The sequence below is a fragment of the Grammomys surdaster genome, unplaced genomic scaffold (genome assembly GCF_004785775.1).
Source record: "Grammomys surdaster isolate TR1022 unplaced genomic scaffold, NIH_TR_1.0 270, whole genome shotgun sequence".
NCBI lineage: Eukaryota > Metazoa > Chordata > Mammalia > Rodentia > Muridae > Grammomys > Grammomys surdaster.
The window spans coordinates 680,242-707,856 of record NW_021604711.1 but is presented as its reverse complement, the minus strand read 5'-3'; the positions used below and the strand labels follow the sequence as shown (position 1 = coordinate 707,856).

Here is a 27,615-nt window from a genome sequence, read left to right as displayed (position 1 = left end):
GTGTGTGGACTCAGGTCCACACACTTGCACAGGAAGCACTTCATCTACCATTTTTAAAAGACCACTATGATTGCTAAACATGACTTAAAGCTAGGCAGGCAAGACGGCTTGGTGAGTAAAGGCCTTTTAGCAGCAAGCCTGGAAACCAGAATTCAAACCCATATACCAGTGAGAAGACAAAACCAACTCAACAAAGTGGTATTCTAACCTCCACATCTGTATCATGACATGTGTGACCACATATGCACAGTCACACATACACACAAAAAAAGTTATCACAAAGTTGACACAGATAATGTGAATATTCAAAGACTGTGATTAAAGTTTTTGTTTTCCTTCAAGGTTTTTCCTAGACTTCTCAGTCATCCAAATGCCACTGTTAATTTCTGACAAAAACATTAAGGCGTGGTGAAATTCCTTTCACAAACTGCTAAGATCAAGGACAGAACAGGGTCAGTAATCAAATCCATATATGTTTATATGCTCATCAAACACTCCATGGGTAGGGGTGATACACATACACAGAGCAGGGTTTATACAGCCATCAAATATACTTAAGAAGGAAGTCACTTTATAAGATATTTCAGAAAGTGAAACATCTTACTGTCGTTTCACTCTAGGCTCAAAAGAACAACCAAGTTCATTCTCAAATACAGAGAAATAACTCAGTTTCTTAAGTATTAACTATGCAACACTCAAGTAACCTCAGCATCTTTTTTTTTTTTTTTTTTTTACTTTTTATTTTTGTTCCTATTTTTAATTTTAAGATCAAGACTTTTAAAAAGCTAAAGTGACCAGACATGGTGGCACATACCTCTAACCCCTGCCTTTGGGAAGCTGAGGCTGGCAGATCTCTATGAGCCTCGTCTATGTACTGAATTCCAGACCATTTAAGACTACATAGTGAGACCATTTCTCAAAGTAAATAAGTGAATAAATAAAACAGGTAAAATGTAAACCAGGTGGAATGTGTCTCAGCAGATAGCCGAGACTGCAATATGTAACTATGATATCATCGATCTGGGACACAGGAGTGGAGTGCTGATGGAATGGTGTGCATCCAATGCTTCCTAGACATCGGACACTATTTTAAAAGCTTTTCATACATTACTTCATTTATGTCCTTCAGTGAGTTGGAGTGTTACATCTGAGTCACTAGAAGACTGAGTAGCATGCCTAGTCATAGACAGAACTGAAAACTCAAGAAGCCCTCCATGGCCTTCCTTTAAAAATACTTTTTTTTTTTTTGTAAATTTATTGTTGTTATACATGTGCCTGGTATGTATGTGAATTCAGCTTTGCATTTGCCACAGCATGTACTGGAGGTCAGTTGAAAACTTTGTAGAGTTAATTCTCTCCTTCTACTATGGTTCCAGGAACTAACAGGTTTCAGGCCTGCTGGTCCTAGAACCATCCTTTTTGTTTTGTTTGTTTTGTTTTTTCAGACAGGATCTCACTGTGTAATGTTGGCTGGCCTGGAATTCACTATGGAGACCAAACTGGCCTTGAATTTACAAAGATGCATTTGTGTTGGTCTCTTGAGCGCTGAGATTAAAGGTAGGTCACAATGCCTGGCTTCCTTTTAACTATTACATTACACGGCATGTGAAAATGCTGAGCATTTAAATTTTTTTTAAAAAAAAATGTAAAAGAGGCTGAATTTTACACATGAGTTGAGCTTACCCTGCATATGTTCGTTGATATAAGGACTCTGGGTCCAGACTTGCAGCATCCACAATTATTGCTTCATCAAAATTTTTCAGAATTTTAATACTGGTTTTTTTCACACTAGACTACAACAGAAATTATAAATTAGTAGTATATTAGTTTAAAAAAAAAAAAAACTAGTCCTGAGTTTGGAAGATTAGAGACCAGTATAAAGTCGTCCCAAATATGCGTGTTTATCCAACTCCTTCACTAGAGAATGTGAACGCAACATTTCTGAAACACTCTCTACAGTTACAATGAAAGGAGGAAAGCACAACATACACAAATGTACTGTACACCAAACCTGCCATCCCAAATGACCTATGCTGCAACGCATGTGCTAGCCTCAAACACTACCTTTCTAATACAGAAAACTTAGCCATCTGAGCATTTACCTGATATGCTACTTAATAAACATAAAGCCCAACCTTTACAGGGAATGTGAATGCTTTCAATTTTCAGTGAGGTGTGATGGTGCAAAGGCAGGTAGATTTCTGAATTTAAGGCCAATTTAGTCTACATAGCAAGTTCTAGGCTAGCCAGAGCTACATACTAAGAGCTTGTCAAATAATAACGATAATAACAACAATAACAACAGTAACAATTTCTATAAAACAAAAGAATAAAGTGAATCATTTATCTTATACCATATACAAAACCAACTAAAATTAGTCAAAAACCTATAGTTCTTAGAAGAAAACATAGACTTGCAAGTCTACTTTAGGTTTAACAAGGACTTCTTTTTATGTATATGAGTATTTATCTGCATGTATGTCTGTGTACCATATGATTGCCTGGTATCCTTAGAGGCCAGAAGAGGGTATTGGGTTCCCTGGAACTGGAGTTAGAGTACTCTTAACCAGTGAGCCATCGCCTCAGCACTTATACTCAGTAGTCCAACTCTAATGTAACCCTCTTTAGCCAAGTACATCGCTATCCTCTCTAATTGGTGGTATAGGTTAGCACTGTGTTTGCTATATGAAATTTATAGTGGGGGGGGTTATACACAAAAGCTTCCTTAACTTATAAAGAGTAATTTTGTTTCAAGGAAACTTATCTGAGACTCAGTATACTTAATAGCAGTGGGAAAATTATGAACGTAAATCATTAAGCTGTGGGAGGAACACTAGATAGGAACCACTGGCTCTACATTTCCTATGTGACTTTATTAAAATCAATTAATGCAGAGTATAGAGCTCTGTAAAAAGGGAGGGAAGGCTCTACCTCCTGAGAACAAGTGACTGTTGATGGTTCAGCCCTAAATGGGACATCTGTACCATCTCTTCATGACTTAGGAAAGCTTGCAGAAAAGGCACAAAAAGAATGGATGAGCTGAAGGATGAGGAGGAAAGCTGTAAATGCTTCTTCTGCACACAACCTGGATGTTGCACTCATGGACTCACAGCTACAGTGGCTACCTGCTAAGGCCTGAACCATCAACATTCCACTATGAATGGAGAACAGGGCTCATAAAAGAGTTGTAGGCAGTTAAAGTTGAAGGAAGATGTGGAGTCCTATCTCTCAGTGAGGGCTACTGACATACTACCTTCACTCAAGCAAACATCCCCTCAACCCATTCTCATGCAGGCAATCCTGATTAAATGGAGTGGGTGGGTCACCATACATCCAATGAAAGGACATGAGAATAGGAGGGGATTTAGAAAGAAAAAAGTTGATGGGAGAAGAAAAGAAAGAAAAAAGAGAGAGACAGGAGACAGAGAGGGAGAAAGAGAAAGAAAGGAAGGAGAGAGAAAGAAAGAACAAAAGAAAGAAAGAGGGGAGGGAGGGAGAAAGGGAGGGAAGAAGGAAGGAAGGAAAGAGAGAGGGAGGGAGGGAGGGAGGGAGGGAGGGAGGGAAGGAGGGAAGGAGGGAGGGAGGGAGGGAAGGAGGGAAGGAAGGAAACAAGAAATAAATGTATTAATTATCTGAGAAGGGAAGGGAAAGGAGCTAAGAATCAGCCAGGGTATGGTGCTGAATGCCTTTAATCCTGGCACTCAGGAGGCAGTCAAGTGAATCTGTGAGTTTCAGGCTAGCCTGGTCTACACATTCATGCCCTAGGAAGACAGGCTACATTGTTAGACCCTGTCTCAAAAATAAATAAAAATTAAAAGACACAACCTTACAAGGAGGGGGAAATGGGAAGATAATGAGTAGAACTTTAATATATATGGATGAAATTTCAACACAGTATATACATTTTAAAAAAATCAGATAACTTAAAAAATATTGTACATGTCCATATTTGCATGACATTGGGGTGGAAATGGCAACACAGGCATACAGAGTCCGGAGAAGAATTTTGTAGAGCACATTCTTTCCTTAACCTTTATGTGGGTTTTGTGAATTAAACTCAGGTTCCATAAGTGCCCTTTCCAATTGAACTATCTCCTGGTCCTCAGTTAAATTCTTTTTTTTTTTTTTTTAAAGATTTATTTATTTATTATATATGAATACACTGTAATTGTCTTCAGACACACCAGAAGAGGGCATCAGATCTCATTACAGATGGTTGTGAGCCACCATGTGGTTGCTGGGATTTGAACTCAGGACCTCTGAAAGTGCAGTCAGTGCTCTTAACCACTGAGCCATCTCTCCAGCCCCCTCAGTTAAATTCTTAATGCCTCCCTTTGATTTGCTGTCTTGTGAATATCCCTGTGATTTTAGTGAGAATCAGGTAAGGTATGCTATCTAACATTTTTTTTTTCTAAATAAAGACATAACATAGCATTCTAGTTCAAAACAAACCTAAAAGTAGTAAGAAAAAAAAGACAATGAAACAAATGAGCAGGTAAAAGCGCTCGCTCGCCCTGCAAGCCTGAGGAAGGATACACGTTACAATCCTAGAACCTGGAACTGACTAATCCAAGTTGTCCTCTGGCTTCCACACTCACACCATGACATATGTGTGCCTGCACTCACACACACACATCATACACATCATGTTTTAAATTATGTGTTTAAATTTAAATTAAAAATGCTATAAATTGAAACAATCTGAGTTCACTAGTAATAAAAACATATCTTAAACTCAGTTATTAAAATTTCTCAAATTATAAAAAGCGCTCTTCAGAGCTTGGTTACTGGGTTGAAGAGATAGTGAAGTGCTTGCTATGCAAGCATAAACCTAAGGTCCATCCCCAGGACTCACACAAAGAATCTAGAAATGGAGTGTTTATAATCCCAGACAACATCCTGAATGAACATCCTAAGGGAATGTGTACTGTTGCTGTGAGCACGGCCATATCAAGGGCCACAGTGCTTCAGAACCATAGGAATGGCAATGCTTTCCCTTGGTCTAAGTATGGATATTGACAGCTGTATGCAGAAAATATCAACCACAGCTCCTGCTCTGTGGATAATTGTAGCCTGAGAATGCTACCCCACGGAGGCTTCCATACTGAGATTTAGTTGTATATATATAAAAAGAAAGCCACCTCCTTGTTTAGCCATGTATAATAAATATGCTGAATTTCTGGGCTTCTAATGCATCTCCATCAAAGTTCACAGCCCACCTGATCCCAGCTTTTCTGTACATGTCACTGTCAACACAGTCAGGTCAATCTAAAAGTCATGCAGGTTGTATGAATGGGACCTGCTGCTGGCATCTGAAGGAAAGGCTCTCTCTACCTCCCACCCCACCGATAGATTGAAATCGGCAAATACCTGAGCAGTGGAGCCATCAGAACCACTTGAGTGAGACTCCTCAGGAAGGCAGACAGAACCGTGAGCAGCCAGTGCAACATTCCCTCCAAGAAATTCATCTCCTCGAACTGAATGGATAAGATCATTCAAATATTTGTAATAAAGATTGCTGGACAGAAAACCAGGCAAAAAGACCTGAAAGAGGAACAACATTTTAAAGACGAAAGTCAAATACATCCAGTAAGGCTTCTGTGAATGGCTTTACCTACAAGCCTATCATTAACAGCAACACTTGGACCTCTCCCTCTTACACTACTAGCTTTTTCTACAGTTTTCTTTTTTGGTTTGGTTTTTTGAGACAGAGTTTTTCTGTGTAGCCCTGGCTGTCCTGGAACTCACTCTGTAGACCAAGCTAGCCTTGAACTCTCGAACTCAGAAATCTGCCTGCCTCTGCCAAGTGCTGGGATTAAAGGCGTGCGGCACCACCGCCCGGCATTGTACGGTTTTCACTGGCACTAAAATCAAGTGTTGTTGCCCACCCATTTTTCATGAACATTACAAGTGAGAGGAAATAGTTGGTAATCTTTAAAACCAAAAAAAAAAAAAAGAAAGAAAGATAAGATGAAGGAGTGATTGAGGAAGACACCCAAAATTAGTCTCTGGTTTCTACATGCATGCACATGTACATATACACAAAAAAGGACTAAATTTAAAAGAATTACTATAAAAGGCAAGTATCAATAACAACCCAAGGTAGTAACTTTTTCATAATTAAAATGAAATTTTTTTTCTGATTTTAATGGGAAGTCCAGGTCTGGTGAAATATAAAAGATATAAACTTAGTGAGAAATAAAATGGAGAAGAAAATAAGATATAGTTAGGTGTGTTGACACAACACACAACCTGCAGTCTCAAATAGGTGGAAAGATTAAATGTTTAAGGCTGGGAGATATGGGATTTGTTGATTCCTAGAACTCAAAAAATGCTTAGTGGTGCACATCTGCGAATACCCCTGTGCTCAGGAAATCTCTGGGGCTGACTATCCAGCCAGTACAGAGTGATTGCTGATCTCCAGACCAGTGAGAGACCAAGTCCCTGAGGATCACACACACTGACATATTAAACAGCAATGAGAAGGACTGGCAGGAGTTCTCAGAGTTCAGTTCCCAGAACACATGGTAGAGACAGAGAATTGGCACTTGTGTGTTGTCCTCTTACATCTACATGTGGTACATTGCACATAGACACCTACTTGCACATACACATGTGCATGTGTGCAACTATAAATAAAGTTAAATTTGAAAAAAGAAAAGTAAAAATGTAAAGTGACATATTCAACAAGTACTGTTGAATATTTCTTTCTTTTTCTCAAGACAGGGTTTCTCTGTGTAGCCCTGGCTGTCCTGGAACTCACTCTGTAGACCAGGCTAGCCTCGAACTCTCGAACTCAGAAATCCGCCTGCCTCTGCCTCCCAAATGCTGGGATTAAAGGCATGCGCCACTACCGCCAGGCTCATCTTATCTTTCAAGACAAGGTCGCTCACTGAACTTGGGGCTCACCAACTGGGTGGATCCTCCAGTTTCTAGGTCCTCAGTACTAGGATTACAGAAGCCACTTCTCCATACCTAGTTTCTTAGGAAATTACTGAGGGTCAGGAGGTGGTGGTGGCAGCACACCCCTTTGATCCCAGCACTATGAGAGGTAGAGGCAGGTGAATCTGTGAGTTCCAGCCAGCCTGGACTACAGTGTGAGTCCCAGTAAAACTCTTGTCTCAAAAATACAAAAAAAAAAAAAAAAAAATCAAAATGAGAGAGAAAGAAAGAGAGAGAAATGAAATTACTGAGGAGAGAGAGTGTAAGAGAGAGAGAAAAGAAATGAAACTACTGAGGATACTAACAAGTCTGACTGAGCTACCTTCCAAGCATCTACGTTTAGTATCTTTGTGTATGGCATTTTAGAGGTGCTTAGCCAATCTCTCTGTACCTGGATAAGCATGGCATGTTTTACTGATAAACTTGTGAGTTTTCCTTGGACTCAATAAAACTCCCAATAAATCTGTTCTAATTCATTAGAATAAATTATTTATAAATATTAACACTTAATAAACTGTTAGTATCTCAAGTGATCAAAGCACATAAAATCAGTATTTCAATCTTGAGAATCAATAGATATTTGCCAATTATTCAGAAATTAATTTTATCTCATACTGCTACTAGCAGTTAATATTTTAATGTGATGGTCATTAAGATAATAAGCATTTTATATCATTACTTTATTTTAATACTGTATAACTTTGATGATATTTCTATTTTACAGATGAAGAAATGATATTAGAAATTCAGTAACAGCCTGGGCCATTTAGCCTACAGAAGTAAGGTTAATACACACCAAGTCAAGATTAAAGTATCTGTTCTTAATCAGTATGCTGTACCATTTCAATTTCCCACAATTGTTATACATTGTATTTTCAGAGTTCCACAAGTAAAACTTCTCATAGTTTAATATTTGAAGATCTTGGTTACCTTCTCCATGGTTGTCCAAGCCTGACGTAATGGAGTTGTAAAACAGTTAGGAAGTGGTCCACCTTCCCTGCAGATATTAGATTCAATTTCTAATCTCACAACATCATCAAATCCTAGAGGGTGTGTAGCTTGGAGGGAAAAGTACCTATGGCAAGAGATTTGAAGTATAACCAAATTACACACAAGGTTAAACAGCTGTCTATACTTACACACACTCTTAATCTGGGGTAAGTGATTCCACTTCAGACCTTCAACTGCAGAACCAGGTAAGGAAAGTGCTATTAAGTAACCTTTTACTGATTCTCACATCCTCTAGAAAACCTACTGCTTCTCACCTGTCTTCCAAACATCTTCAGTTCTTACCTAGCCAACTCTGTAGCTACTTAAGAGTAGTTTGTAAGAAAATTTCTTACTCAGACCCTATCATTTTCCCTGAAAAGAGTAACAAAGATTTGTGCACAAGTTAACAGTGAGACACACCACCACAACTACAAAGAATTGTAATAAACACATGAGAATCCAAAACAAATAGTATTAAAGGTAAAGTAGATAGATTTAACTGGAGTTACCTTAGAGGACCTGCAGATGATTTAGAGCAAAAAGAAAAAGTAGTTGATGAAAACACCTAAGAGTTTGAACACAATGGGATATAGTGCAACTAATGTTTGGTACTTTGATTATACATACAAAAAAAAGCAATAAAACCAGGGAAAGAAAACTTTCACATACTTTAGAGCTGTCTGTCTCCATCTGTGACAGATACACAGAAGGGGTAGTGATACATACAGGAAACAGAGGGATAAACAAACAGGAAAGGAGAAAGTCCAACCCGACAACTAACTAACAAAATAGTAGCACCCATAGGACACCAGTCTTGGGAAAATGACTTCCAAGGTGAAAGAAAACAGGTCTGCTCTGAGCAGTTACTGTGCTCCAGCCTGGACTGGGTGGAGCCTGGGCCACTGCTCTGCTCCAGTGTTCACAAACTGCTCTCTCTTCATCAGTCTTCCCATACTAAAAAGCACTTCTCCTGTGCTATAGGAAAGGAGTTAACAAGTACTCTTAAATGAGTTTCATTTCCAGGCACCCAGACAAAGCTTCAAATATGCATTCTTCCCACTGCCAACAGCCATCACTCTTTACCCAATACCTCCCACTAACCCACCACAGCAGGATGAGCCCTGGACTAAACATGAAGAACTAGATCTGATCGAGGTCCACTACCAACTTGCCCCATGACTGACTGAGAAACAATGTTCTTCACGGGACTTAGTTCCTTACCTTCAAAACAGAAAAGCCAGACTAGATGCTTAATCTGATTATTCATCAGAATCATCTAGAATGTTTTCAAAAGAATAAGCATTCCCAAGTCTCCCCATCAAACATGCTAAATCAGAATCTAATACACAGGACTGGAAGCGAATTTTAAACAAGGTCCTAGATTAAAGTTCTTAAAGATTTATCTTATTTATGTGTTGGGTGTTTTGCCTGCAAAAGTGTCTGTGCACAGTGTAGGTGCCTGGTCCTTGTATCCCTGGAACAGCAGTTATAGATGGATGTGAACCACAATGTGGGTGCTGGTGTTGGGAGCCGACTCCTAGCCGAAAGCGGCTATCATCTTTGCAGCCATCTCAGGCCATAGACCCTGACAAGAGACTTGTTTTCAACAGCCTACAACAGCTGAGGACACTCTGATAAACATCTTATTTTTCTCACGTATCTTGTTTTGTTGTTTAGTGCCCCCAGCTGCAAGGCACATGTGGTAAAGTGTCTTCAGCTGTGTTCCCCTGCTTATGCTTATATATACCCAGGATTTCCTTTCAATAAAAAGGGGACTTGAACAGACCCTCTGTCTTGTCTCCATTCTTCGAGTCTCTTGCCCTTCCACCCCCCACTCTCTCTCTTGCTAGACCCTGACCCGCAGACTGGAGCAGGAGCTCAGCCGGGACAAAGTGACCCCAAAACGTGGGGCAGAACGGGCTGTAACATGCTGGGACCTGAACTCAGGAAGAATAACTGTTGCTCTTAACCAGTGAGACATCTCACCAGTCCTTTGTAGATGAACATTATGCAGACAGCTTGATGCAAACCTGCAGTTCCATGTTTAGCATCCACTAGTCTAGACATTCCTTCCCCTTTCACTCTGACATCACAGAGTTCTTGCTTTTATTATTTTTTTAATGTGTGCATGTGTTGTCTGTTTGAATGTGCAAAATGTACGTACAGTTGGCCCTTAAGCCAGAAGAGGGTGTTAGTCAGATCCCCTAGAGATACACATGGTTTTGAGGTGCCTGACACGGTGATGGAAGCAGAAACTGAGTCCTCTGAAGAACAAGTGCTCTTAGTTGCAGAATCACCTCTCCAGCCCCCAGGCTTGTGGAGCTCTTTTAATCCCCAAGTCACCCCTTTACAACTGTCTATGGATATAAATAATTTTCTCACAAAAAAAAAAGACAAGTGTAAAGAATAAATTGAATTTAGCCAGGCAACAAGACTGTGGTGACAGAGCTAGTTACAGTCTTATTTGCCTGAGCAGATGTTTTAGTTATATTTTATTTTCAAACTTCTTGTCTTTGGTGAAAACTAATGAGAAATTGACTGCTGTAATCCAGAGGTAGAGGACATACTTAGCATGTACAAGGCCATGGGTTCAATTCCTAGCACCAAAGACAAAACCCAAAATTACTTAAAGAAAAAACAAAAAACATAAAAACAAAACAAAAACCCTGTTTATTATCAATGCAGATCAAAGGTATGATACATCTACACCCTTTCCAGTATATTCCAATTATTTTAGTGTATGTCCTATTGCGCTCTAGAAACATTTTTATTTCCCAAACTCAAGTCCTCTTTCCTTTTCTACTAGCGATGGTGGACCCAGTGCTGGTTCCTAACACAGGCTCTTCCACTGGACTCTGTAAGCCCTTTCCATCTTGGTCCTAGCTAAGTGCCACATTTCCCTGCTTGCCTGGAAAATGTCAATCGATCCTTTTTCTTCCTCTTTTCATGTATGTATGTATGCACAGTCTCATGTGTATGTGCAAGTGAGCATGCATATGTGAACATAAATGTGTGGAAGTCACAGGTTGATGCTCAGAGTCTTCCTTGATGGCTCATCTTCTTTCTTTGAGGCAGGGTTTCTTCCTTTTCTTTCTTTCTTTTTTTTTTTTTGTTTAAAGACTATATATGTACTTTATTATTACTATTTTATGTGTATGAATGTTTTGCCTACATGGATATCTGTGCATCACATACAAGCTTTGTGCCATAAGAACCCAGAGGACATCAGGTCCCCTGGGTAACACCTGCAAATGAAGTTACAGGTGCTTATGAGCTGGGCATGGAACCCCAGCCCTCTGGAAGACTAGCAGTGCTCTTAGCAGCTGAGCCATCCAGCCCCAAGGCAAGACTTTTTTTTTTTTTTTTTAAGGCAAGACTTTTAATCAACCCTTAGCCATGTCCCCAAGCTGCTACTGCTGCCACCACCTCCACTTCCTCTTCCTTCTCCTCTTCTTATTTTATTTTATATGAGTGAGTATGATATCTTTGCTGGAAATTGAACTCAGGACTTCTAGAAGAGCAGCCACCTAAGCTAAGTTAAGGGGTCAGTTTCTTTCAGCTCATGCCAATGGTCCTGTCCTGATCAGATCTCTGTTGTTCAGAACCTTTTGGGTTCCCTCCAGCTACTGGGACCTACTTTTGCCCTTCATTTTATTCTTAAGGATCTAAACCAAGTTTCTGTCTGTGAAGCCCTTCTAAGTACCACACCTTGGTCCTACTTACTATTAAAAAAAAAAAAAACCTTTAATTTCCTCAGCAGGGAGTTTTGTTCTCCAACTGGAGAGCTCTGTATCTATCCCATCCAAATCAGCTTTTATGCTATGTCCTACGGACTTGACAGCAGAAATGGACTTTATTCAAAGTTATCATCACAGTGCATAGTGAATACTCAAAACACCTACTGAACACACTGACCAAACAAACTCACTTGTCATATAAAATCATGGCATCATTCTGTGCCTCCTGTCCATCATACTGGCCCTTTTTGGCAGCAAGCTGAGACTGGAAATTATCCGCTGCTAACCAGAATTGTAAGATATTCACTGCATCTTCTTTTTCCATGTACTAGGAAGAAAAACACAAAAGAGTAAGACAAGAAGCAGTTCCCCCACTACCTAAAATTTTTATGTTGTTAGAAGTAAAGTCAAAAGGATCCCCTGCACTCCACACCCTTCAGGAACATGTAGAAACCTAAAGTAGACAAGTTTTAAATATTCTCTCAGGGGACAGGGAAGTAAAAAAAATAACAACAAAATCCCACACCCTGCACCAGGAGATGCAAACTTCAGTGCACTGGAGCAAAACTTAGACAAATGTGGATTCATACTTCCTCACGAGTGATGACAATGAGCTAAATGGATGAATTCTTTTACACCTAATCACAGCTGTCATTCCGTAAGAACACATGGGCACTCCATGAAGACAATCTGAACAGATATTGATTGATTTCAAGTATGAACAAAAGGGGAAAAAATGAAAAGCAAGTTGACTATATGTTTAGTGTACTTTTGCAAAAAGGCACAGTTCAAGCATCTAGGTTGCTATTTTGCCAAGTGACACTGGGAACTGGGAACCTAGGGCCTCCTAAAGGTTAAAACAGAACCTACCACAGGAATCTTTATAATAGTCATTTGTTTGCAACACAAATATTTTCTTTTCTTTTTCTTTTTTTTTTTTTTTGTTTTTTTGAGACAGGGTTTCTCTGTGTAGTCCTGGCTGTCCTGGAACTCACTCTGTAGACCAGGCTAGCCTTGAACTCTCGAACTCAGAAATCTGCCTGCGTCTGCCTCCCAAGTGCTGGGATTAAAGGAGGCAACACAAATATTTTCATTTGCTAAAGTCTAATAGGCAATTATATAAAGCTGTATGCCTTACCTGCTGTGGGTGGATAATGCTGCTCCCAGAAGCCATATTAAACCAAATCTAAGTGCCATAGTGGGCTATCTTCCTGCAAGCTGTTGTGTAAAGTGGCCTCCAAGGCCCTCAAAATAATACAGGCAATTACCATTGTAGCTGTTTGCTCACTAGTACTAGATGTCAAGACCCCACTGCTGAAGAAATCACTTTGGTCACATGACATAAAGAAATCAAGCTGGAAGTAGAATGGAAGCGTCTTCCATGCTGGTTAGCCCTTGTAAGTTGGAAGGTACCATGCAATGTGCTGGGGAAGAATTGTTATGTGGCTATAGACTTTTAACATTCCTGACCAGCCAGGCAAGATGTGTCCACTGGTACCATAGTAGCAAGTCTGTTATAAAACTAACCAACTGATTTCTGGTTATATTTGATTCCCACTTCAAAGGAAGGAATCCACATTTGTTACTTTAAACCCAATCAAAAGGTCATAGCTGAGAAGGTCAGAAAGTCCTAGTGAGGAAGCTACTGCTATTGTTTTGCTAAGTGGATATGATGTGCCTATTAAGCTGCCTTCTAGACAACACTTTCATAGATATAGAACAGAGCTATTGTCACATTTAATGAGAGGTTTTTTTTTTTGTTTTTTTGGTTTTTTTTGAAAGAGCCTCTTTAGGTAGCTTTGGCTAGCCTAGAACTCACTATGTAGATCAGGCTAGTTTTAAACTCAGAGATCTTTGGCCCTCTGCCTCTCCAATGCTGGGATTAAAGGTATGCAATACCATGTCCGGCTTCTTTTTGCAGTGATTAGTGGTGACTGCAGAGATCCCATAAATAACTGATGAATGTACAACTATTAATGGGACATCTGTATCGCTCCTCCATGGCTCAAGAAATATCATGGAGGAAGAGTCAGAAAGAATTAAGAATTTAAGAGCTGGAAGAAGAGGACGAGTGATGTACAACACTAAGTTCCAGGTACACTGTGGCTGTTCCCCGACTGAACTCACAGCAGCTGTGATTACCTGCAAAGACCTCCACAAACTGGGCCCATCAACAACCTTGTTTAGGAAGGGGAAGGGCTCATAGGGCTACGGAACTCCTTAAGGATTTACACAAAGTTAGTGATGGATGCAGGGAGACACATCATCACTGGTAAAGTCAATGGTAGGGTGTCCATGCTTTTGTAAACAACTCTAATGAAACTCACTAAGGAACAGACACACATTCACAAAAAAAAAAAAAGGAAAAAAGAAAGGAAGGAAGGAAAGAAGAAAGGAAGGAAGGAAGAAATAGGGGAGGAGGCAAGTTGAGAAAAGAAGGGAATTAGGAGGATAGATAACAAGGTATTTGTGAATATATTCAAAATACATTATGTATAATCTATGAGTTTGTCATAATGAAGTTCATTATTATGTGTTTTATATATGGCAGCAAAAATGTTTTAAAAAGACTTTAATCAAATGAATATATGTTGGAAAATATCATGTATGTCTCAAACAGATTAACAGATTCACAGTTTGCTTCAAATATTATACTGAAAAATTCTAACAACTAGCTAAAATAAAAATAATGAACATGGGGAAACGTTATTTTTCTTTCTTTCCTCTGAAATCTGGTCTGTACTTACTGCAATGGAATGAGGTAGCCAATTCTATGGCTTTATTTACTTGCTTTTATTCAGTATGTATGTGAGGTGTATGTGGGAGTCCCTGTACTCACGTGAACGTAATAAGGCGAGAGACTGAGAGCAGATGTGCTCGTTTATTGCACTCTGCCTTATTTTTGACACATGGTCTCTTCTAGATAACTTGCCAAGACTCCAAAGAGCCTATCTCCACTTCCCATTGCTGAGCAAACTAATGGATGTGGCCACTGCTCCCATGGGCTCTATGGATCTATCTCAGGTCCTCCTGCTTGTGCAGCACACACTGTTTACTGAGCCATCTCCCCAGCCCCTATTCATTTATTTTTGAGGTAACCCAGGTTGTCCTCAAAGTCATTATGTAGCAAAGAATGGATAACCTTAAATTTCTGATCCTCCTGCCTCCATCTCAAGAGTGCTGGAATTACAGGTTTGGACCACCATGCCCCGTTTCATGTGGTGACAGGGACTGAACCCAGAGCTTTGTATACACTAGGCAGATATTCTGCCAACTGAGCTACAGCCCAGCCTCCAATTCTATGGCTTTAAAATAGTTTAAACTACTACTTATATTGTATTTTATTATAGTGTAGCTAAAGTACTTTCTAAAAATTAGGGTTATTTTATACTGACTTTCCTCTTTAACCTGATAAATATGCCATTCAAGTATTCTTGCCATTAAGTACAACCTAAACAAACATTTTGCAAATGAGTTATCTCTTTGATGTCATTGTCTTTAGACAGAGTCCCAAGCATGGAGCTAGAATGCTCTAGCAGAATATAAAAGAAAATGCAGAATTTACCTCAGAAAAATAAAAGAGGGCTGACTCACAGAAGAGAATATCAGCCAGGTAAACAGTCCCACTGGTCAGCACTTCAATCTGGTATTTACAGAAATGGTGACTTCGCAGAAACTCACTAAAGTGCCTGCACATGAACAAAAAGAAAATGTTTGAGGGAAAGATCAGGGAAAGAGCATAACTGGAAAAAAAAAATAACTCTTTCCAAAACTATTCCTCATCAATCATTTCTTTAAATATGTTTTTTTTAAATATGTTTTTTTCAAGACAGGGTTTCTCCATCCCTGGCTATCCTGGAACTCGTTCTGTAGACCAGTGCTGGAATTAAAGGCATATACCACCACAACCTGGCTTTAGTTCCAGAAATCTTAAAGGCTTAGGTCAAGGCTACCTTATTTCCCAAGGTGCTGCTCCTGATTCCTTTCAGCTGTAAACCATCTCTCAGTGAGTTTGTGGCTTTCTCCTGATGGTTAACACGAACTACCTTGTGTTACAGTAACCAAAAAACATGGCCTCTTTCTTTTATTAAGCTCTAACTTCTTTCAAGGCAGATACTGTATCTACTTGTGGCCTGTACAAAACATGTAATAAATACCAAGTAAAAGAATGAACATACAGATTTTTAAAGGCACACAACAATAATCTTAAGAAGTCTGGAGACAGTTTATTATTGTTATCATTTAGTTATAGAGCATAAACTGAAAGCATGAACAAGTCAGATGTCCATTAGAAGACATGCATTACTAAACTAGGAAATCTTCAGACATATACCACAGTCTCAGTCACCCCAGTGACTTTATCCAAGTGCACTGTTTTTAGTTGAGTAAAGTCCATTTTCCAACCAGGAGCCAGAATCCCCAGGAATGCTAATGTGAGAGTATGAACTTACTCTTGCTCCATTGCACTAAAGACTACAGCCTGTGCCAGAACGAAACAGTTGGGATCCACCTGTCCATCTTCTCCACAAATCTTTGCTGTGAAAGAAATAGCAATTGAATTTCTACTAAATTCAAGCTATACCCACTTTAAATAAAATTTGGAAATAATAGTTAGGGCATACACATGAGGTTTCCAATAGAACTAAAAGGGTTGGCAAAGGCTGCCAAACCCAATGATGACTCAAGTTCAATACCCATGTGGTAGGAGAAGAGAACCAATTCCCATAGATTGTCATCCAACCTCTACTGTGACACATGTACTACTCCCCAAATAAGTAACTAAATAAGTATCTAAATAAAAGAAAGAGAAGAAAACATAGGTAACATCCTGGGACCAGAAAAATCTTTTGAGGTATGCATATGAGAAACAGATCAAAACACTGAACAAGACAAGCATCTCTCTACATTAAATTGTTCCCAAAACATAATGAAAGGCAAATAAAGCAAATGGGCATAGGACAAGAAATGGACCAGTGGTTAACAGAGAGAACTCAAGTTTGGTTCCTAGCTCCCATGTCAGCTAGATCATAACCACATATAATTCCAGCTCCAGGGAACAGGCACCTGAACTCAAATTGCACATACCCACACACAGATATATGTATACACACATAATTTAAAATAATAAAAGCTTTTTTAAAAGTCAGGACATGCATGACAATTAAAAGTTTACCATCAATTAATGGCCCACATCCCAAATAAAAATTGAACTAAGGACATGACAGATGACTCCAAAAGAAGAGGTGGGCGATGCTCTTATTACCCAGCCATCAACCTGCTTTCTTCTATTTAAAAAACAAATAACAAAAAACATAAAATGATTATGAAGACATACATAAACTTGTGAGTTATCAAATGAAGCAGACAGTAGATAAAAATCAACACAAAACTGCTTCAGCAATTATACATATATATGTATAAATATACATATGTGTATATACATGCTGCCACAATTTTTTATATATATGTATATATATACTATATATACACATTATATATAGTATACACATTATATATATATATATATATATATATATATATATATATATATGAGTTATTTAATAGCATACACTTAAGCAAGCTAGGACAGAGGAAAACTTATATCACTACTAACAGAAGCATACACAATGTATCTTCTACTGGGCAATTTGACAGTTTCCATATTAGCTTTTTTTTGGAGACAAACATTATGTAATAACCCTGGCTAGCTGTAATTCTTTGAAGAATAGACTAGCCTCAGATTTATAGAGATCCACCTACCCCTGCCTCTGGAAAAATGAAATATTTTTAATTAGCAGCACTATTTCTAAGACTGTAACCTAATGAACTATGGATTTAAAAGTTTAAAAGTGAGAGTTATAAAGAGAGCTGCCTAATATACATCACTAGAAAAACCCCGAAGCAACAATAAGGGCCAGCTCTGCTCAGTCCCTATCTTTAGAGAGGCTTCAAGAAACTCAAGGGTCAGTTACATCCTGATCCCTTTATTCATCGCTCTCCAGACAATGCTCAGGTGTGGTATGAATGTGTATGTGGTCTTTGACCAACTTCCTAGCCACCTGATCTTAAACTTCTTGGAGTCTCTGGAGCTATGAGAGTCTTTATCATATGATTATAAGATAACCAGTATGCGAACACCTAGTAAGTTTCAGGTCTGGTCACCAGAATGACTGGGACCTATGACCATGACCTGCTGAGAGGGTTAGGATTTTCAATGAAGGGGACTGAAGGCCAGGTATTCATATTCTTGGCCAATATTCATACTCAGCTATGTCCACACAATGAAACCACTATTAAAACCTAAAGTACAGGACTGAGAAAGAGGAGTTTCACATTAATGACCATACAGAGGGTGGTGTGCATGTGGACAAAGTACAAAGCTCCATGTTCCTTCTCAATCTGCCCTGTATGTAGCTTCTGATTGACTATGGACCTGCATCCTTTATAATAAATTAGAAATTTTAACTATTTTCCTAGATTCTACAAGCTGCTCTAGCAAAACTTATCAAACCCAAGGAGGGTGAGTGAGAGCAAGCAATGTAGGTCACAACCTTCTCAGAAGAAAAAGTCTTGTGGGACAAAGCCCTCAACCTCTAGAATATTAGGCTATTTCCAGGCAGCCAGTGACAGAACTGAATTGACGAAGATAACATTTAAGTAGCATCTGCTAGAGAATCATATGCTTAACTGGTTGTTGATGGGGAAGGCCCCATATATCCAGGGTCACAGACCAGTCTTAAAACTGTCAAAGTATAGCAGGAGAAGCTAAATGCTTCCTATATTCTTATTATAGCATGCTTTCCCTTAAGTCTATTCTCTCTGCTGAGGACTTTGTTTTCTACTTCACTGAAAATCCAGAGCAATGAGACGATTCCTAATCCCTTCTGTCACATGGGTCTTTACCACCCCAGAGTGCATTTGTTCTTATCACTTAAGATGATTTTCTTTCTTTTTTTTCTTTCTTTCTGAATTACTAAGACACTCTCCATCCCAGATGAATCATTTTTTGCTTATCTGAGCAGCCTTCCATTCCAACTCTGAAATCCCACTGTCTGCTTCCACAAGGCTCTTCCTTCAAGCTTTTGTGTCAGTGCTCTCATTTTCATCAGCTGCCAGGAGGGTGCTAAGCACACACTCCTCCTTAAATGTGGTAACACATTTTGTGGCTGTAATAACCTTACTTTAGAAACAAAACCAAAGACCTTGTTCCTTGACTTCACACTCTTCACAGCAATATGGCTCATAAAAATTTTCAATACTTCCTGAGCCATTCTTCTTATTTTCTTTAAATATTCTTTCTTTTTTCTTTTGGGATGAGGGTCTCCTTATGTAGCTCTGGCTGTCTTAGAACTTATTATGTAGACCAGGCTGGCCTTAAACTAGAGATATGCCTGCCTCTGCTCGCTTAGTGCTTGGATTTAAGGCATGTAACACCATGTTCAGCTCTTTGAAGACTCTTAAAATTAATTTATCTACATTCCACTATTACTAATTCTTAATTCTGAATTCTTAGTGTTCATCTTATTTAACTTAGCAGCATCATTTAACATCTTTCCCTCTCCCTAAAACTATACTTTCACCCATTTCTACCTCCCAACACTGGAATTAGAGTTATGCAAAGGCATACCCAGATCACCCCCCAATTTTTTTTACTTTATTTTATGAATCAACAAACTGTTTTTCGGGTGCGTTTGTTTATTTATATGAGTGCTCTATATGCATGCACACCTGCATGCCAGAAGGATTAGATCACGTTACAGATGTTTGGGAGCCATCATGTGACTGCCCAATTTTTTAAAAAACAATGTACTTTTTATGTGAATAGGTGTTCTACCTTCATTTATTTTTGTGCAACACATGCATGCTTGGTGTCCACAGAAGCCAGAGAGAGCATCAGACCCCCTAGAACTGGAGTTACAAATGGCTGTGAGCCTCTCACTGTGTGGGTGCTGGGAATTGAATTCAGGTCCCCTGAAGAAGAACAGTCTTCTTAACTACTGAGTCATCTCTCTAGTCCCACAAAGAGTTTTCTTTTTACATTTTTTATTTCTGTGGTGTGTGTGTGTGTGTTTTACATGTGTTTATGTGTGCAGATCATAGGGTTCCCCACAGTTGAAGTCACAGGGTACTGAGAACGGAAATGGGGTCTTCTGGGAGAACAGGAAGTGTTCTTAACCACTTAGCCCTTTTTCCAGTGCCTCTTCTCCACAGTTTTAAAGTTTGAGCCAGAGATAATATAACTACTGATATAGTTTTGCCTATGCATACATATGTATGATTGAAATAAATTTTTGAAATGTATGCCTCAACAACTCTGAAATTCTCCAATTTTCTATCTAGTTTTTTTTTTATGAAAATGCATTTTTTAAAAAAATGTTTGCCTGTCTAACAAAACCAAGAATGAAATGAAACACAAACATATCTTATATTCCATGTCCTTGAAAACACTAACTTTTCTATTCTCAAGCTTCCTCATTTACAAAGTAGTATCTGTAACTGTATTTATAACAACAGACTCTTATTCAATACATGGAAAGTCCTCAGAATATTGTCTAAGTCTTACAGAGTAGTCAATAAAAATGTTATTTTTGTGCTTGCCATTATTGGTACCACTCCAATATTCTGAGTCAACATGCAAGAGAGAAGTGAGCTAAAATCAGGTACCTTGAGAGGCTGAAGATATGGTACTGCAGCTAAGAGTACTTACTGCTCTTGCAGAAGACCTAGGTTTAGTTCCCAGCACCCACATGGAGGTTCACAATTGCCTGTAACTCCAGTTCCAGGGATCAAATGCCCTCTTCTAACTTCTGTGGGCTTCCGCATGCACGTGGTATGCACAAATGGACGCATGCACACGCAAGTGCACACACACTACACAATCTCCTCGGAGCTGAGAGATGGTTCAGCAGTTAAGAGCACTTGTTGGTCTGGCAGAGGACATGGGTTCAGTATATAGCACTCACATGACCACACACAACTGTTCCAGTTCTAGGAGCCTGATTCCCTCTTCTGGTGTCTATGAGCTCTTGCATTCATGCCATACACAGCAATTCATGTATGCGTGCACACTTGCACACACATATACACACACACAGACACACACATATATACACACACATATATATATGTGTGTGTATATATATACACATACATATATACATGTATGTATACACACACACACACACATATAAAACTAGTAAATTTCTTTTTGGCTGGGTGTGGCACATGTCTTTTATCCCAACATTCAGGAGACAGAGGCAAATGGATCCCTACAAGGCCAGCCCTCGTTTCATAGAGTTACAGGCCAGCCATGGCTATATAGTGAGACCTTGTCTGAAGAAAAAAAAAAGACAAAAAAAAAAAAAAGACAAAACCAAAAAACCTCAATAATAATGGTAATTAAAGATAAAAAAAATCTTCTAGTCAGTAACTAAACTTGTCAGTTCTTTTTCCTATTACTTCAAGTCCTACTTACCTATGATGTCGTTTCTCATGGCTTCTGTAATTGGTATTGGTTTAGCAGCATCTGGAGATATATATTTGGTAAAAGTATTCACTGCATCTTGTTCTATACCTAGAAGAGAAGAGGACAAATTCAAAGTCAAAATGCAATTTGGATCACTGAAATGGACTGTGTTCATAACAACAGAGTGCTGTTTGCTGTGTAGTGCTGTTTTAGGACAACTTCCACTGTAAAGTTGTCCTTTCACTGTATGGTTCACAGCACAGAAAAACCTGGGTCGATTATTTTTTCCAATGTCTGTATGAGCTACTGAGCTTTTTAGTTATGACATTCTCTTTTTGTGTCTCTTCTCCAGAGTCTAAGATTGAACTATCTGCACAGTAATATAACCATATAAGCTAAAAAATCTTTATAAATCTACACTTATAACATTTGAGACATTTAAACACAGAGTTAAGGAACCATGGACTGAACCCTATGAAACTGAAGTCAAAACGGATCATCTTTTCCATAGTTTGTTACTACCAAGTACTTGTTAGCAAGATGAAAGCAAATCATTTGCTTTGGTGATTGAACTTTGGTAGGTTGAACAGCTCTAGAAAGTCACTCATTTATTTTAGATTCTCTAGTTCAGGAGAATATAGATTTTTAAAAAGTATATCTTTAAGAATCTCTTAATTTCATCAGTGTCTGTTGTAATCATCTCTAATTTTATTAATTTGGATCTTCTCTCTCTTCTGGTTAACTTGGGTAAAGATGTGTCAATCTTTTTAAAGAGCCAACTCTGGTTCATTGATTTGTTGTGTTTCTGACTTCAGCTCTAATTTTAGTGGTGAGCCTTAGCCTTCTCTCCAGCTCTCAGATCTGATTTTGGTCTCCTCCTGTCTACTTGTTTGGGCTATTGATGGCTCTTATTTTTCTAAAGCCTTCCTATGCATCACTAAATTGATACAAAGTATCTACCAATTTTTTATGTAAGTACATGGTGCTCTGAGCTTTCCTCTTAGCACTGACTTCATTGTGCCCTTCTAGATGTTGATATGCTGTGTTTTCATTTTCAGAAGTTCAATTGTAGGAATTTAAAGACTTCCTTCTTAGAGTCTCCTTTCATTCTACATTGATTCGGTGGTGTGTTGTTCAATTTGTATATTTTCTATCATTTCCATTGTTGATATTCAGCTTTATTTCATGGTGAATTAGGATGTGATTTCAATTTTCTTATATTTGTTGACATTTGTTCTGAGTCCTACTATATGGTCTATTTTTTAGAAAGTTTCATGGGCTGCTTAGAAAAGTATGTATTCTTTGGGTGGAATATTCTATAGATCTGCAAGAAACATCCTAACTGTACATTAACTGCTGAACAAATAATAAAAATGTGGAACATCTACATAAGGGAATATTATTCAGCTATTAAGAAAATGAATTTTGCAGGTAAACAGATGGAGGAGGAAATGACTATTCTCTATGAGGTAACTCAGACCAAGAAAGACAAACAGCGCATGTGTATGCCTTCTCTGATTTGTGGTTGTTAGCTTTGACTCTTGAGACATATGTACTTCATTTGGAATACCCAGATATCAGATAATTAATAAGGGGTCATGAGGAAGGCGTGAGAGATAGAATACACTGTTATAAAGGGCTAAAAAGAGCCGGGCAGTGGTGGCGCATGCCTTTAATCCCAGCACTTGGGAGGCAGAGGAAGGCGGATTTCTGAGTTCAAGGCCAGCCTGGTCTACAGAGTGAGTTCCAGGACAGCCAGGGCTACACAGAGACACCCTGTCTCGAAAAAACCCAATAAATAGATAGATAGATAGATGGATGGATGGATGGATGGATAGATAGATAGATAGATAGATAAAAAAATAAAGGGTTAAAAAGGAATAATGGTAACAGGAAGGGTTAAATTGGTGTGAGGAAGGGAGGGTAGAGCAGAAAAGGAAATAGCGAAGGATATGTTCCACTAAAGACCTTTTGAAAAAAGTCTCACGGAAAGCTACTACCATAGAAGTTTCCTAAAAATATACACGTAGAGTTATAAGTGAGTTACCCTTATGAGATAACAATGCCCCTACAACATCACAGACTAACAAAAACCCCAATGCCAGGAACTAGCTATCTCTTTTGGAGTTGTTGGCAAGTTAGGTCCCACAATCTCTCCCAAACATCAAAGGTTACTGTCTTCATTAAGCTCTTGGTTATCTCCAAAACTTGACAGTAAGACTCTATTGCTGAAGACACAATATATTCAAGTCAAAGAACACGTAGATACCAAGTTAGTACCAACCTGAAAATTTGTCTCCAGTGACTAGCCTTTTACAAGTGATGGAAGGGACTATGCATACTACTGAGGATAAAAGTAATCACCAATCTCATCTATCGATGAACCCCTTGAGCTGCAATAATGAATGGTTTAGCAATACATACCCACTGGTATACTGGTGTCAGGAGAATCCTGGGTGTAACCAACCACTCTCAGGTTGGATTTAAGGCCCACTCTACAATATGAAACCCATATCTGACACCATTATTAGGCCAAGAACCTACGGCTAGACATGTATAGGCCCTACCGGTGAGCTTACTACGATTCTGCTACTAAATGGAGACAGTACCTGAGTTCTAATGACTTATTGATATATCCATAGACTGATGTATCTCTCAATCTTCATCAAAGATTCATAACTCAAAACAAAAACATAAATAAATAAAATAAATAAATAAATAGAGCCTGTAAGATGGCTCAGCAGGGACCATATAGTGGAAGTTGTTCTCTGACCTCCACGGTATGTGGGCACATTTACATATACACATACAAAAATAAATAAATGAATCCAATGTGACTTAAGAAAGAAAAGGAACAGAAAAATTCCTTAAAATATCCTGTATTGTTTTTAAAAGATTTATCTTCTAGGGTCTGTGATATGCCAGAAACTGGAAAAAAAAACTTTCTTTCAAGAATTAGGAAGATACTTTAAGCACTTAAGTTACTCGAGATTTAGCATTTTAACAATTATCTTTTAAAATATTTAAGAGGGGTACTTTTCCCAAGAACCCAGGTTTGATTCCCAGAACCCACATGGTAACTCACAACTGGCTGTGACTTCCACTTTCAGGCGATCCCACACCACTTCTGGCCTCTGATGGAACTGCACAAAGTGACACATAGGCATACTTGCAGCAAACCCCCCCCCCAAAAAAAAATAAATAAATAAAATAAATATCTGAATCCTTAAGACTTTGTTTTTCACCTCAAAACTGATCTTCAACCAACCACAACCAAACTCAAATAGTGATTTCATGAAACAATACAAATAAAAATAACTAGAACTTTAGAATTTCCTTTTTTTTTGTTTTGGTTTTGGATTTTGGAGACAAGGTTTCTCTGTGTAGCCTGGGCTGTCCTGGAACTCACTCTGTAGACCAGGCTGGTCTCGAACTCAGAAATCCGCCTGCCTCTGCCTCCCAAGTGCTGGAATTAAAGGCGTGAGCCACCACCACCCGGCCTTGCAATTTCTTTTAACTAAGATATAAGGGCTTTGTTGTTGTTTGTTTCTGAGAATGATATAGTTCAGGAACTAGAGAAATGACTAAGTAGTTAAGGGAACATGTCCCTGTGGTTGAGATCCTGACTTCAATTCTCAGTACCACATGCAGCTCACAATCATCCATAACCTCCCACTGGGGGACTCAATAGGCACACATGTGCTGCACATACATGTATGAAGGCAAAACATTTGTACATGTAAAATTAAAAAAAATGTACAAGTAAAATAAATCTAAAAAATGTTTTTTAAAAAAATGATAGATTTCAGATCACTAAATTTTAAGAACAAAGTCTTAAAATTACTTTAGGGCATATGAAGTAATTTAAGATTAACTAAAATATAAAAGATGAAAGCTTAAGTAATAAAATTCTTCAGATATTTTATAAACTGGATAAAAACTTCCCTGAGTGGTCAGCCTGTGACTATTTCATTTATTACTATATCTTGGAAATGAGATGTATAGTAAGTACTCAAGAATAAACTTGCCACAATTACTTCCTGAAAGACTGAATTTACCTCACGAAGTAACCAATTTTTTCTATTATTTTAAACAATTAAATTATTTTAAATTTAATTTAAATTATTATTTTAAATATTAAACAATTAAATTAAATTGTTCTTATGAACAAAGACAAAACTCAAAAACACCTGAGGTCTTGCCGGGCAGTGATGATATATACACCTTTAATTCCAGCATTCAGGAGGCAGACGCAAGCAGATCTAAGTTTGACAGAGGAGTTCCAGGACAGACAATATGACAGAGATAACCTGTCACAAAACCCCAAAACCAACCAAACAGAAAGTCTGAGGTCTTAGGGCTAGAAAGACAGCTAAGTGGTAAGGAGCCCTGGTTGCTTTTCCAGGACCTGGTTCAATTCCAGCACCAGGTGGCTCATAACTATCTGTAATTCACCCATGTATACAGCAAAACATAATCCACACCAAGTTTCTGAATATGAAGATTCACAATGAATCAGGACTACTAGAACTATAGATGGGAATATCAGACAACTATGTTTAATATATTTAAGAAGATAAAGACAGTATCAAAACTGGAGTGAAGGAACAAGAAACTACAAGAGAAAGAAAGAAAGGGAAAAAAAAGAAATAAAAACACTGCAAGAAAGAATTCAGGAGCTAGCAATATCAAAATGCTTGAACCACAAGCCTGAGACTCGATCCCTGGAGCCTACCGTGTAAGGAGAGGAAACTTGAAGACTCTCTTCTGACTTCTACACACACAACATCACTCACATGTCCACAATCACACATTTACACACAGAGTAAAGTAAAATCTTACAAAAAACTTAGGAACTTTCCAAGATGAAATGACAAACTAAAACTGATTCATTAGCAAACCAGACCTATCTTTAGAGATTCCATAAGCTACAAGTATTTGAAAAAAGCAAGGCCTTTTAGAAATAGAACAGAGCAATAATTACAAAAATGAGAACATGGTGCAATTTCTGAACTAATAGAATAGGAAAGAAAAATATGCTCTTTTCAAAATGTCTGGGTTTACTTCTAGCACCTCACTCACTAGGCAACCTAAAGAAGCAACTTTCTAAACCACTTTTCTCAGAGGTAAACAGAATATTAATACTTATTTAACACAGCTGTCATGACAAATGAAATTCAAATATATACTTAGTACAGAAGTCAATAAATGATATCTATCGGCAATCTAAAAAAAATGAAATGAAAAAAATTAACCTACAAGGTGCAATTAGACAGTACTGAGGACCATGACCAGGAGATTATCCCCTTGGTCAATGGCTTCCCTTACAAATGTACAAAAAAGCAGCACACTGCCCTGCTGATCTGGTCAGCTGGTTACACTTAGCAACAAAGACACCCAAGATCTCCTTCCTGCTCTTTTTTAACACTCTGACTCCACTCAACCCTCCAAATCCTCCTAAGTGTGTAAACCAGCAAGAATGCCTATGGTTCTGACCCTCCTGTTCCTTGTCTTGGGTTCTGCGTTGTGAGATATCATACTTACTTTTCATTAGTTTTTCTGATAGTTCTCTCAGTGGAGAAGAGCAACTATTTCTACTGGCTACGGCAAGTCTGGAAGAGGATTCTTGGGAGTCTGTAGAAATCTGATGAGTTCCTGTTCTGGCCACTTGGAAAGAATGGGCACTGTGGCATTCCTGGGAAAGCAGCAAGTGATTCTGAGTGTTCTGAGTTCTACTACACAGGTCAGTTCCTTCCGATTGAGTCACAAGCACTGGGGCTGAGCTAGAATCTCCCAACCTCCTGTCAAGAGATTCAGTAACAAAAGATGCAGTAGTTTCATGTTTTTTAGATGGAGAGACAGGCTCAGCCAGTGAACTCTGTTTCACTGTGTTTAGACTGTGTGCTCTTATTCGGGACCAAGTTGTAGAGTGAAAACTTTCAGCTTCTAACCAAAATTTCACCAGGTGCTCCATTCTCCGAAGTTCCATAAACTGAAGGAAATATGGAAGGACAACAGTGTCACGCAAGACTTGTTCAAGGGTTTTTGAAAGACTGGATTTGGTCTCTTGAGTCTGATAGTCCAGACAGGATCTGCCTAAACAAGAGAAGGAAATGAATCAGCCATTTGATAATAATTTTCTATCTAAACACAGTCTACCAGGATTTCTAACAGTGGAATCAGACAGTACTTCCACTGTTTTTCAAAACAGTCTTCACTCATTTACACTGTTTACAACGAGGAGTAGCCATTTCCCACAGCTCCACTTGATGTTCAAATTACCAAACTCTGAATATATTTTAATATTTTAACTCACTATTTTGCTTTGTATCTCCTACTAAAATGTGTGCCCGTGTATGCAATCTTATTAAGTGTCAAACGCATCCCTCCAGTACACTGCTCACTATTCTATTGGACTAGCCTTATATTTACATGAATACTATTTCATTACACTTGCAGTGTTTTTTTTTTTTTAAAATG

The 27,615-nt window shown here is 38.5% G+C and overlaps 1 protein-coding gene across 2 annotated transcripts in view; it reads right to left on the bottom strand.

The window, feature by feature from the left end:
* Positions 1 to 27,615, bottom strand: part of Akap10 (A-kinase anchoring protein 10) — a 64,225-nt gene that overhangs the window by 23,247 nt on the left and 13,363 nt on the right. For both annotated transcript variants that reach the window (XM_028776522.1, XM_028776523.1), the window contains 8 exons: positions 26,680 to 27,231; positions 21,145 to 21,243; positions 16,121 to 16,205; positions 15,235 to 15,358; positions 11,861 to 11,997; positions 7,873 to 8,017; positions 5,371 to 5,544; positions 1,684 to 1,793 (listed from right to left, as the gene is read on the bottom strand). In XM_028776522.1, the coding sequence (XP_028632355.1) occupies positions 1,684 to 1,793; positions 5,371 to 5,544; positions 7,873 to 8,017; positions 11,861 to 11,997; positions 15,235 to 15,358; positions 16,121 to 16,205; positions 21,145 to 21,243; positions 26,680 to 27,231 (1,426 nt within the window). The remainder of the gene's footprint in view (positions 1 to 1,683; positions 1,794 to 5,370; positions 5,545 to 7,872; positions 8,018 to 11,860; positions 11,998 to 15,234; positions 15,359 to 16,120; positions 16,206 to 21,144; positions 21,244 to 26,679; positions 27,232 to 27,615) is intronic.